This window comes from Myotis daubentonii, chromosome 3 (genome assembly GCF_963259705.1).
Source record: "Myotis daubentonii chromosome 3, mMyoDau2.1, whole genome shotgun sequence".
NCBI classification, from domain to species: domain Eukaryota; kingdom Metazoa; phylum Chordata; class Mammalia; order Chiroptera; family Vespertilionidae; genus Myotis; species Myotis daubentonii.
In genome coordinates, this window is record NC_081842.1 from 196,772,893 (window position 1) to 196,785,117 (window position 12,225).

Consider the following 12,225-nt stretch of genomic DNA (forward strand, 5'->3'; position numbering starts at 1 on the left):
CCATCCTCCAACCCCCTCCTCCTGGCAACTATCTGATGTACCTTGTTTTTATCCTGTTGTATAGATGAAGAAGATCTTAAAATGGCTTAAAGCTCTCCACTTTAAAAATAAGTTTATGTCGTATATTTTTTTAAGGGAGGAAAAGATACAACATTTGTCTAGGTTATTTTTTTCCCACTTGTAAAGAGGCAAAATTTGGTGGTACCTTATTTTAGAAGCTAAAGTTCATTTTGAATACTCAGGATGGTCCATTTAAAATTTTTGTCTTCTTTTTTTAGTATAGCATATACAATTTTAAGCACATTGGTATTTGTACTGTGAACTGTTGCATGTTTTCAATGAAAACACTAAAAATAAGAGATTAGGTTAAGTGACTAACTTTTCTAACGCCACACATCTGGTAATAGAGCCAAATTTCAAATTCAGGGTCTAATTCTGCAGTTAGCCCAGCTGTTTCTTCTGGGGCATTTATGTTCTTATTTAATTCTAAATGCTTGACCTGTATCCTCAATTTTTCTTTACTTAGCAGCCCATGTCTAAAGGGGGGTAGGAAGAGACGAATGCAAGAGTCTAGCAAAAAGCAACAATATTTATGCATTCAGAGAGAGGGTGGCAATTGATTTAAACTTGAACCAGTTCTCAAAACTAGGACTTGTCACTTTCTGACATTTGTTTAGTGGTTTTCTTAATCTTTCCACTTGTGATACTAGGCATTAACCATATATATAGTTAAAACATATATAATGCATTCTGGTATGATTATTATTCATTCAACAAATATTTATTGAGCATACACTATATGCTTATACATCCTTGAACAAGCCAGACAGTCCTGCCTTCATGGAGCTTATAATTGGTATAAATATTTGAATAGATAGTTTGTGTCTTAAACATACTAAGTATTTCCCTAAACATTCCCCAAGCAGTCACATGTGTTATATGTTGTAAGACTAGCACAAAATTGAATGGCTTGGAATTTGTCTAATTCCAAGAAAACATTAATGAATCAGGAGTATAACAATCAAGAAATCCATAACTGTGGGTTAATCCCTTGGGATATCATGATTCTTAGAAGAGCAAGAGAATGACAGTACACAAGACTTTATTTGAAATTTTAAAAAACTAGTGTGAACCAGAGATCTTTGATGGAGCATTGTCAGAAGGATTTCAGAAACTGCAAGTTGTTACACAGATGTATTGATTTAATTAGTCTAGATAACACCATTTATTTATGCTTAAGCATCTCACACATGCAAGAGTTGGTAATTCGAAGTCACACAATAATTTGTGAGTTATCTTCTGTACCACGTGTTGTAGCTTCTGAATGCCAACTTTGACAAGTTTGTGTGTCAGATACTTAAGCATAAATAAATGATATTATATAGAACAATTAAGCAATAGAGTTTACTTTAGGAATTCTGTTGACATAATCTATATATATAAAAGCCTAACCAACTGTTACAACTGGAATGACCTGTCGACCAGTCACTATGACATGCACTGACCACCAGGGGGTGGACGCTCAATGCAGGAGCTGCCCCTGGTGGTCAGTGCATTCCCACAGCGGGAGTGCCGCTCAAGCCGGGCTCACAGCTGGCAAGCAGAGTGGTGGCACCCAGCCCCAGCTCAGGCTTCATCCTGGCCACCTGCTGCTTAGCGTACTGCTACATCCTTCATACCCCATAAGCCTGCAGTTACAATCTCCAGAGAACAGTTGAAGTGCAGATACTTGGAGTAACCAGAACGAGCCTGGTAACGCCACCCTCTGCCTCGGGCATCAAGATCAAATCTCATCCCTTACCAATTGCCCCGGAGCTACAGAGGAAAACAGCAGTATAACAAGGTGGCAACTGACAATCGGGGTAAAAGAGATGGATCTGAAGGGTGGAGGCCTGGGCAACAGCACCCTCGCCCCCCAAGATCCCCAACTTAATATTGTTCACCTCAGAGCGTCTCTTATCTGGCTCCGAGTAGTGGAAAGCATCCAGCAAGACCCAAGGCATCCACCATGGACCTCCCAGCAAGCAAGGTGCGACCCTGGCCGCAGAAGGGACATTTGGAAATATTTTTTTTCAGGAAGCTGCGGGGAGGAAGACAAACTCCCCATGCAACTTCCCGGTGGCTCACAGGGACATGGAAACTCCCCAGGCACACAAGCATGGGCTCCCAGTTTCCTTTCAATGTGCACGAATCCGTGCACCGCGCCAGTAGTTTCATACAAAATCTTTTGGTGGTGACTTTTTAAATGACATTAATTGTTTTAAATACAGTGTAATCTAATAGTATGGGCAAGATCCTCATTGGAAACAGAACATATCTGGGTTCTGCTAGTTAGGCCTCTTTGGATATCTGGGTGGATCCTTAATATGCCATTGCATCTTGATAAAATTATTTTGGTTAAGCATACAATGGATGTTCTGGCCAGTGAATGAAGAAGAGTAGAGTTATTCTTCTAGTAAAAAGATGAACTTATTTTGTGATAGTTATATTGTGATTGTATTATTAAATCTCTTGGGAGAGAGAAACCTGTTAGAATCCACCCCCCTCTATCTATCTATCTCTCCCTCCCCTCTCCCCCATCTCCTTCTCCCTCTCTCCCTTCCTCTCTCTGTCTCTTCCTCAATGCCTCCCTCTCCCCTTTGCTATTCTAACTTTTAACTATAAGAATACCAAGGTATTTTGTTTGCCTCGTTTTGTAGTACTGTTTTCACGCTTTAAAAATGCTATTAATTATACTGTATATATTTCTTATCTTTAATTTAAACAGTTTTGTTGTTGTTTAAACTGGTAAGCTAGTCCTAGCCGATTTGGCTCAATGGATAGATAGAGCATCGGCCTGCGAACTCAAGGGTCCCAGGTTCGATTCTGGTCAAGGGCATGTACCTTGGTTGCAGGCACATACCCAGTGGGGAGTGTGCAGGAGGCAGCTGATCGATGTTTCTAACTCTCTATCCCTCTCCCTTCCTCTCTGTAAAAAAACAATAAAATACATTTGAAAAAAATAAAAATCAATAAAGTGGTAAGCAGTCAAAAGGAAATAGCCAATATACTAGGAATTAGGTAGCATCTTTTCTTCCAAAGTTTGGGATAGTTCACTTCTATTATTTTTTTCTCACCATACTCCCTAGAAGATAGAAAGGGGAAAGATTAATTAACCCAGTTTTACACATAAGGAAACAGAAGCTCATAGGGGTTAAGTGTACTCAACACATAGTCACAGAATGCAGCAGAGAATTCCAGAGCCTGGCACACTACCCACTGGGAAATGTGATAGGCAGGTAATTATTTTCTCAGAAGACTTGACTATTGCCGGTCAATTCTTACTCCTTGGAGACTATCAGCCATCTTATCCTCAAGGCAGAAACTTGTTTGTAGGTTAGATCTACTCTGTAATCGGGGAGATGTTACTTAGCACAACTGGATTGGAATTTCAAGTAAAATAATATATTTTCATGTGTTCTAACATGGGTTTCTTCAGGCTGCCAAGTGCCCATGTTAACCAGTGTTCAAAGAATGTAAGATGACACTTTTATGACCATTAGCTGTTACTAATTTACTAGAGGCCCAGTGCACAAAATTTGTGCATGGGTAGAGTCCCTAAGCCTGGCCAGCAATCAGGGCCAATCTGTGAGGTGACTGGCGGGACGGTTGGGGGGGTCCCCCCTGGCACCCGCCTTGGCCAGCCTGGCGCTGTCCGTTTGCCGGCCCCACCCCCTAATCACCCCGCCACTGCTGGCACCTACCGTGGCTGGCCTGTGGGGTGAGGGGAGCGCCTGTGTTGAGTGTCTGCCCCCTGGTGGTCAGTGCATGTCATAGCAACCGGTCATTCTGTCGTTTGCTCTATTTGCTTATTAGGCTTTTGTTATATAGGATGCTGTATGATAGCAGGGCATAACGGTATTCAATTTCATTTAATGTGCTCTTAATTGAATGCATAAGTTTAAGGATGAGTACATAACCTTGGGCAAGGCCTGCTCACTGAGGCAAATGCAAGAGGGAAAACACATTTTGCAGAGAAAAAGGAAACCATATAAGATAAGAGTCATGCTGCTGATACCTGGGGGCAGAGACAGACTGAATTTAACATGGAAAATGGCCCAGCTGGTGTAGAAAAGAAATAATCCACTTGGACATGAAGAACAAAGCAGACTTAGTCAAGGTTCTCTGTAGGACCTTGCATTCTTAGACTTGCAGGTAAAACAAAGAAAGATACCTAAAAAACAAACAAAACAAAAACAAAGAAAGGAGACCTATAAATCCAACTTATGATTACTTTTTATTTGTCTCATTGAAAAAATTACTTCTTTTATCTTAGGGGAATGTTATTATATTCGAAAAATGTTAGCATTTCACCTAAAGCTACAGTTCTTCTATGTTTTTTTAAATTATTATTCATGGACTTTCATTATTGTCTGCATTAAAAGTTTAGTGATTTAACCTAAATATTTGAGACCTACTATCCTTCCCCAGCCCGATAATTGTTTCTAATAGAGAGGCATACAGTTAACCACTTAAGATTTTGGTTCAGGTGCTCGGCCTGAGCCTGTTTATTTAGGATGATGTGGTTCGACACTCAGAATTGTGTTTGTTGGTTTCAGCCATTAGGAGAAACACGAGAGCATCCATGCTTTGCCTTTGAAATGCTTTTGTAACAGGTTCTGGTCCATAGGCTTTAAGAAAGCAGCTTTTTCAAGTATTCTTCTGTTCAAAGAAGGCAAGTGGACCTTTCTTTTTTAAAAAAAATATATTTTATTGATTTTTTATAGAGAGGAAGGGAGAGAGATAGAGAGCCAGAAACATCGATGAGAGAGAAACATCGATCAGCTGCCTCCTGCACATCTCCTACTGAGGATGTGCCCACAACCCAGGTACATGCCCTTGACCGGAATCGAACCCGGGACCTTTCAGTTCGCAGGCCGACGCTCTATCCACTGAGCCAAACCAGTTTTGGCAGGTGGACCTTTCTTAAGCTCTTACCACATTCTGTGTCCTTTAGGGTTCTCTAAATTTTACGATTTACTTAGTTGCTGCTATTTTTTATTCATCAAGACTTGGAATGTTCACATTTGTCATAGAAAGCAATGTTGGTGTTACTCCTTTGACGATCACTTTGCCACATCTTTCTTTTGCAGACCCCGTATCATGTCAACCTCCTCCTGGCTGGCTACGATGAGCATGAGGGTCCAGCACTCTACTACATGGACTACCTGGCAGCCTTGGCCAAGGCCCCTTTCGCAGCCCATGGATATGGTGCCTTCCTGACTCTCAGTATCCTGGACCGATACTACACACCAAGTAAGTTCCAGCAACCTAGGTGGGGAAAAGTAGCAGAGCTCTGCCCTCAGCTGCTTCCTGATTTTGTGCATTACCCCATGGAGTTGGGTGGCCTGGGCTTAAATAGAGGAGAGATCCTAAGAAGTAAATTCAGGTGCCCTCTCGAAGCTCCTTTCTCCTGTGGGTCAGTACATTTATTGAAAAGCTGATAAAAGTCCCTCTGGAAGGCCATAAGTCTAGGCCAGTGATGGGAACCTTTTGAGCTCGACATGTCAGCATTTTGAAAAACGCTAACTTAACTCTGGTGCCGTGACACATATAGAATTTTTTTGATATTTGCAACCATAGTAAAACAAAGATTTAAATTTTTGATATTTATTTTATATATTTAAATGCCATTTAACAAAGAAAAATCAACCAAAAAAATGAGTTCGCATGTCACCTCTGACACACGTGTCATGGGTTCGCCATCACTGGTCTAGGCCCTTCCCTTGGTTCCTATCACTTAATGGCTGCCCCCTCCTGCAAGATAAAGCTGGCTCTTTACTTGTCAATAAATTGTCATCTTGGCAAAGCCTCTGACATAGAGATGCTTTTGCCCTAAGTTCTAACTTCTGACCCCAATCCCAACTTCGACTTTAGCCACTGTGAGCAATAGACATTTGGGAATCTTAGCTTTTACAGGCTATAGATGCAGTGTAGATAACCACATCTCTCCTTACATTCTGTTCTTCCCTGTCAGTAGAATAAAAATCCGGCCTTTTCATTTCTTTTTGGTGCTGCCCCCTCACTCAACCTCAGCCTTGCCAGAGTTCACATCCTGAAAAGAATTAGCCTGGCCTCCTAGTGATTGTTTCTTGATTTGGAGCTGTCAGTAATACAGCTGATTTGCCCACCGATATAACCACTAACCACCCCTGAAGCCTAACTGCGTAATATGTCATCCCAGTTTGACATGCCCATGGATAGTTCCTTTGGCTCCTATTTTATGAGAGTCTCAGCCCCATCCGATGAATTCTATTTCCATTGTTAAACTGAGAACCAGCTGGGAAAGTGAGGCTGAAACTCTGGCCCTGTCCTCCCTTTTCCTGATTTGCAGCTGGCTAGGGCAGATGGAACTGGTTTAAGCCCTGGTCTAAAGGGGGTTTGGGGTGAAGTGGGGGGATGGGCTATAAAAAAGAGGCAGACTGCTGGACTTCTCTAGAGGCAGGCCCCAGCCATGGGAGGCAGAATTCCGTCATGCTTACCCTTCTCTATAGCAAATCAATTTGCAATGGCTTGTGGCTGCCAGAGCATTGGGTCTGGGGCACCCTCAACTGCATATGGAATAAGTTTGTTGCAAGCTAGAAGGCTAGGCATTTTCCCCCTTTTCCGTTTGTATGACATGCTGACCTGAGGAAGTTTGAAACTTAATCAAAAGTTAATGGCAGAACCTTGAGTGCTTGGCCTCTGTATTCTCTTTCAGATCTCTCACGTGAGCGGGCATTGGAGCTTCTCAGGAAATGTCTAGAGGAGGTGAGTCGCTCCTGTGGGATTCTGAAAGGACTGAAAGAATACTTTGTCTCTCGCTTTGCCAATGTTGTTCCCATTCCTCCGTTACATTTTTTCTGATCCTTGCCAGAAGGTGTAATAAATACCCACTAACCAGATTTGAAGTTGCTGCCAGGGATAGAGTTTGGTGGGTAATAAGATTATATTTTCCTCTCATGGGTCATCTCCTCATCGATGTCAATGTTTTACAATTTAATTACTTTTCTTTTTGGTTCATCCAGACCAGTGGTTCTCAAATTTTAGCATTATAATAATCATCTGAGGAACTTGTTTTTAAAAATCAAATAGATTCAGCCTCCCAGCCCCCTTCTGACATGTTTGTCCTGGTGTAGAGCCTGAGAATAGTTTACCTAGCAGGCCCAGGTGATTTTGCTGCAGGCGGTAACGGGACCATACTGGAACAACTGCTGCCCTTTATACCTACTTTATTCTTGTTCCATCTGGAGTTGCTATAGTGTTTGCTCCCCTTAACAGTGCATGAGTCCTGGAGAGGAAGCCTCTCCTGAGAATTCCAAAGGCCATAGAAAGCAACTAGAAAGCTTTGGGCAGAAGGGGAGAGTAGCCTTTACTTTACGAGGCCACAGACCCCACCCAGTCTAGTACTACTAAGAGTCAGAGGCTTTGGGGTGTGAATGGAGGATGAGAAAGAAAAGAAAGCGGCTCCCTGAGGCTTTTTCATTCTTTTACTGTTCTTGTGGCCCAAGGATTAACTTGAATTCATAGTCCAGTGAGAGTGGGAGGATGAGAGCAGGTGGGTAGGGGGGATGCTTTGAACATAATGTCAGTTTGCCTCTTACACAAGCCTGTCCTTTTCAGCCCACAGTGCCCTCTTCTTCCCCTTGTTTGTGAATCCCCTTTCCAAAGCCGATGCTGAGAATAAACTCATGTGTTTTTCTTAACCATTCAGCTGAGAGGTCATATTAGCCTAGCTGAGCAACCCCAATTGTTCAAGGAGCTGCCAGGAAGAAGCCACTGAATATTAAATGCTTTGAGACTTTATTCCTCATAAATCCTAAACGTCATCATATTAGAAACCCACATTTCCTTATTGTTACCTTTTCTTAATCTTGAGTCGTGTTTCTGGATAATAAGAGTCATCAGAAAGAGAGGAGCTGGAAGTGAACTGGTTGTTGCTGCCCAGTTCTCAGTAGTAAAGGAGATGGGATGCATCCAGGGAGGGGTTGTAGGCCTGGGAGGGGGACATTTCTGGGATAGGCTTCTCAGGAAATAGGTAGAGAACTTCGTGCCTTTCCTCTGGAGACTATTAAGTGAGGTGTCCAGGAAAGGTAGCCACAGGAGCAAAAATTTCCTCCAGCTTGTGCCTCAGTGATCTCCAGCCAGGTTAGTGGTCTGTCTGCTTCCATGCACACAAGACCATGCAGCTCCTTGGAACAGTCTCTTAAGCAGAGTCTTATGAGATGCAGAAATGTTACTTTAATGACAGGTCAGCTTGGATTAGAGGAGACAGAAGCAGAGTTTGTTCCAAGAGCAGTTCTGCCAACATCCTTCCCACCACCCCTCCAGCCACACACTCACACACACCAGGTCCTGTGAGTATGGGTGGGTGACTGGAGAAAACTGTTAGGACCTAGGAGTACATTGCTTTGGTCCAAAGCTTATTGCTAGGGCGATCACTCCTCTGTTGGCTTATCACCTTGGAACGTTTTAAAAGAGAAGTGTGTGTTTACCAGGCTGATTGGTAGAAGACTGTGGGGAACAGATCATCAGACTGTCTCATTCTTTCAACAGCTGACTGGCCAGAGACAGGCTCCCAGCTACAGCTCCCAGTTCTTGCTCACCACCTTCCAGTCAGCTTTCAGCTGCAGATTGGGTTTTCTTCAGTGTCCTAGTCCCAGCGGAATATAAGCTTCACAAAAGCTTGTGTGCCCAGTGCCTCAGTCAGAGCCTGGCCTATCAGTGGTGCTCAGTGAATGTTTGTTGACTGATTTCCTTTGTGTCTCTGCAGCTCCAGAAGCGCTTCATCCTGAACCTGCCAGCCTTCAGTGTTCGAATCATTGACAAAAATGGCATCCATGACCTGGCCACCATTTCCTTCTCTAAACGCAGCTCCTAACAAAATGCCCTCTCTCCCACTTGCCAGGGAACTTTTTTTGACGGGCTCATTTATTTTTTTCTACTCTTTTGACGTGCACTCTTGATAGATGGTTAATTCAGAATAAAGCTGACTATGGATAAATTGAGCTCTCTGGTTGGAATCTCAGTTTACCTGACATCACTCAGGAAGGAAATGGAGAAAGGATAATCTGCTTGGACTTTTGGCTTAGACTGTCTTTCCTCCTGTTACTTTCCCTCTGTTCATGCTCTGATTGCCCCTTAGCAGCCCAACACCCCCACATTCTATTTCACTGCCTGACTTCTTTCCCACCTAGCTCATTCGTATATCATGCTGGCTAATGTCTCATTCCTTCTAAAGCAGTGATTCTTTCTTCCCCCTAAGCTAAAAAAATTTAAAATAATTAATATAAATGGGTATTACGTGCACTTAGTAAAAAAATGCACACATTATAAAGACACATAGTGAAAAATGTTTCTCTTGTCCCTAAAATTTGATCACCTGCTTCCCGTCCCAGAAGAAACTTCAGATACGCTGTTCCAGTATAAAATGTGCACATGTACACACACACAGCCTCCTTTAAAAATAAGGCTGCACTCCCAGGTTTTAACTAAGTAGGTTTGGGGCTAGGAATACTTAAAGCTTCCCAAATAATTCTTATCCTCAGTCCTGACAGAGAACCCCTGGATTGAAGTTTCTTTGAGACAGTGATCCTCAAACAGCACACATCCCTGGCGGGCTTAATTGAAACATAGCTTTCTGGGTTCTACCCTTATAGCTTCACATGTTTGGGGTGTGACCTTTGATTTTGCATTTCTAACATTTCCAATTGTAAGATAAACCCCGAGAAACCAAGATGGCACCATAGGTAAACACCGGAAATTGCTGCCTCGCACAGCCACTTCAAAAATACAACTAAAAGACAAAACGGACATTATCCAGAACCACAGGAAGGCTGGCTGAATGGAAATTCTACAACTAGAAGGAAAGAGAAAAGCACTGAGACTCAGAGGAGGTGCGGAAGTAAAGTGCAGAGGTACGGAGGCACACGCCGAAAGGGCTGGCAACTGAGGACGCGGTGCACGTGGAAAGGGCTGGCAGCTGAGGACACGGTTGTCTTTTTTAATTGGGAGGGAGTCAAGCTCCCGACTTCTCTGAACTCCAGTTCCGGGTGAGTCTCTGGGGACCCAGACTCGTACGGGGAGAAACTGGACTGTCTGGCATCGGGCAAAATTCGAGGGCAGCTTTCTCTCAGAGGTGCTTGCAGCGATTACTGGGACACTGAGATGCGGGGCCTCTTAGGGTAGGACTGGGGAGCAGCCATAGCTGCTTGCTTCGCCCTGTTGATCCCCTGTGACCCCGCCCCCCCCAAGCTGTGCACAGAGGCTTTTGCATATGAAAGGCCTGGCCCTTTGCAACCTGAAAATTACCTAACAAACTGCCGCTGAATCAGAGAGACCCAGAACTTCCAAAAGAAGGTCCAAGGCCCCACAGCAGCTTGCATTGCTTCACAGCTGGGCCTCATCTGGGCACCTCCAAACCACAAACAAAGAAGAGGAATCTCTCCATAGCTCCTGCTGGGTAGCCTCAGGCAGAGGCTAAATTAGCACCTCCTTAGAGATCCAAGAGCCAGTGTACCCAGTGGTCAGAGTGGGACCATCCAGATTACAACTCCTCAGATCCATAAGGGACACACTCAGGGGGCAGACTCAGTGAGCACCAAAGCCCCACTGAAGCAAGTCTTGCCCTGGAAGAGTGTCTCCAGCTCAGAAGTTCTCCCACTGCAGAAACAGCTGATTCTCACAGCCAATTGGCCTGAAGGTCAATTCCTCCCAGTGATACCTACAACAATCAAGACTTAACTACACCCTAATCGGTTTGGGTCAGTGGATAGAGCGTCGGCCTGCGGACTCAAGGGTCCCAGGTTCGATTCTGGTCAAGGGCATGTACCTTGGTTGTGGGCACATCCCCAGTGGGGAGTGTGCAGGAGGCAGCTGATCGATGTTTCTAACTCTCTATCCCTTTCCCTTCCTCTCTGTAAAAAATCAATAAAATGTATTTTAAAAAAAGAAAAGACTTAACTACAACAAGACTGTGCACATAGCCCACAAAGGGGTGCACCAAGAGTGTCCACCTCAGGTAATTGGGGAGGCTGAGCCACTGGACCCTATAGGACACCTAACACAGAAAGCCACTCTATCAACATGGAAGCATAAAAAATGCGGAGACAAAGAAGTCACAAATGACAGAAATGGAGGAAAGCAAACTACTGGATATAGAGTTCAAAACCACACTTTTATAAGGTTTTTCACGAATTTTCTAGAAACCGCCAATAAATTTAGTGAGACCCTCAAGAAATCTAGTGAGACCACCAATAAATTTAGTGAGACCCTCGAGGTTATGAAAAAGAACCAACTAGAAGTTAAGCATACACTGACTGAAATAAAGGTGGTTATGCGGAATTCCAACAGTAGACTAGAGGATTGCAAGAATCAAGTCAAAGATTTGAAATACAAAGAAGCAAAAATCACCCAACCAGAAAAACAAAAAAAAAAAGAATCCAAAAATATGAAGATAGTGTAAGGAGCCTCTGGGACAACTTCAAGCGTACCAACATCCGAATTATGGGGGTGCCAGAAAAAGAGAGAGAGCAAGATATTAAAAACCTATTTGAAGAAATAATGACGGAAAACTTCCCCTACCTGGTGAAAGAAATAGACTTACAAGTCCAGGAAGCACAGAGAACCCCAAACAAAAGGAATCCAAAGAGGACCACACCAAGACACATCATAATTAAAATGCCAAGAGCAAAAGACAAAGAGAGAATCTTAAAAGCAGCAAGAGAAAGACAGTCAGTTACCTACAAGGGAGTACCCATATGACTGTCAGCTGATTTCTCAACAGAATCTATGCAGGCCAGAAGGGAGTGGCAAAAAATATTCAAAGTGATGAATAGCAAGAACCTGCAACTAAGATTACTTTACCCAGCAAAGCTATCATTCAGAATTGAAGGTCAGATAAAGAGCTTCACAGATAAGAAAAAGCTAAAAGAGTTCATCACCACCAAACCAGTATTACATGAAATGCTGAAAGGTATCCTTTAAGAAGAGGAAGAAGAAGAAAAAGGTAAAGATACAAATTATGAACAACAAATACACATCAATAAGTGGATCTAAAAATCAAGTGAATAAATAATCTGATGAACAGAATAAACTGGAGAATATAATAGAATCAGGGGCATAGAAAGGGAGTGGACTGACTATTCTCGGGGGGGGGGGGGAGTGGGTGTGGGGGTGTGGGAAGGGACTGGACAAAAATTGTACACC

General features: G+C 43.2%; 1 protein-coding gene across 2 annotated transcripts in view; it reads left to right on the forward strand.

Moving 5' to 3' along the window:
- The window catches only part of PSMB2 (proteasome 20S subunit beta 2), a 40,143-nt gene extending 31,117 nt beyond the window's left edge, over positions 1 to 9,026 (forward strand). For both annotated transcript variants that reach the window (XM_059690222.1, XM_059690223.1), the window contains 3 exons: positions 5,133 to 5,295; positions 6,740 to 6,789; positions 8,792 to 9,026. In XM_059690222.1, coding sequence (XP_059546205.1) covers positions 5,133 to 5,295; positions 6,740 to 6,789; positions 8,792 to 8,899 — 321 coding nt within the window. In that variant the 3' untranslated portion in view covers positions 8,900 to 9,026. The remainder of the gene's footprint in view (positions 1 to 5,132; positions 5,296 to 6,739; positions 6,790 to 8,791) is intronic.
- Positions 9,027 to 12,225: the final 3,199 nt, after the last annotated feature.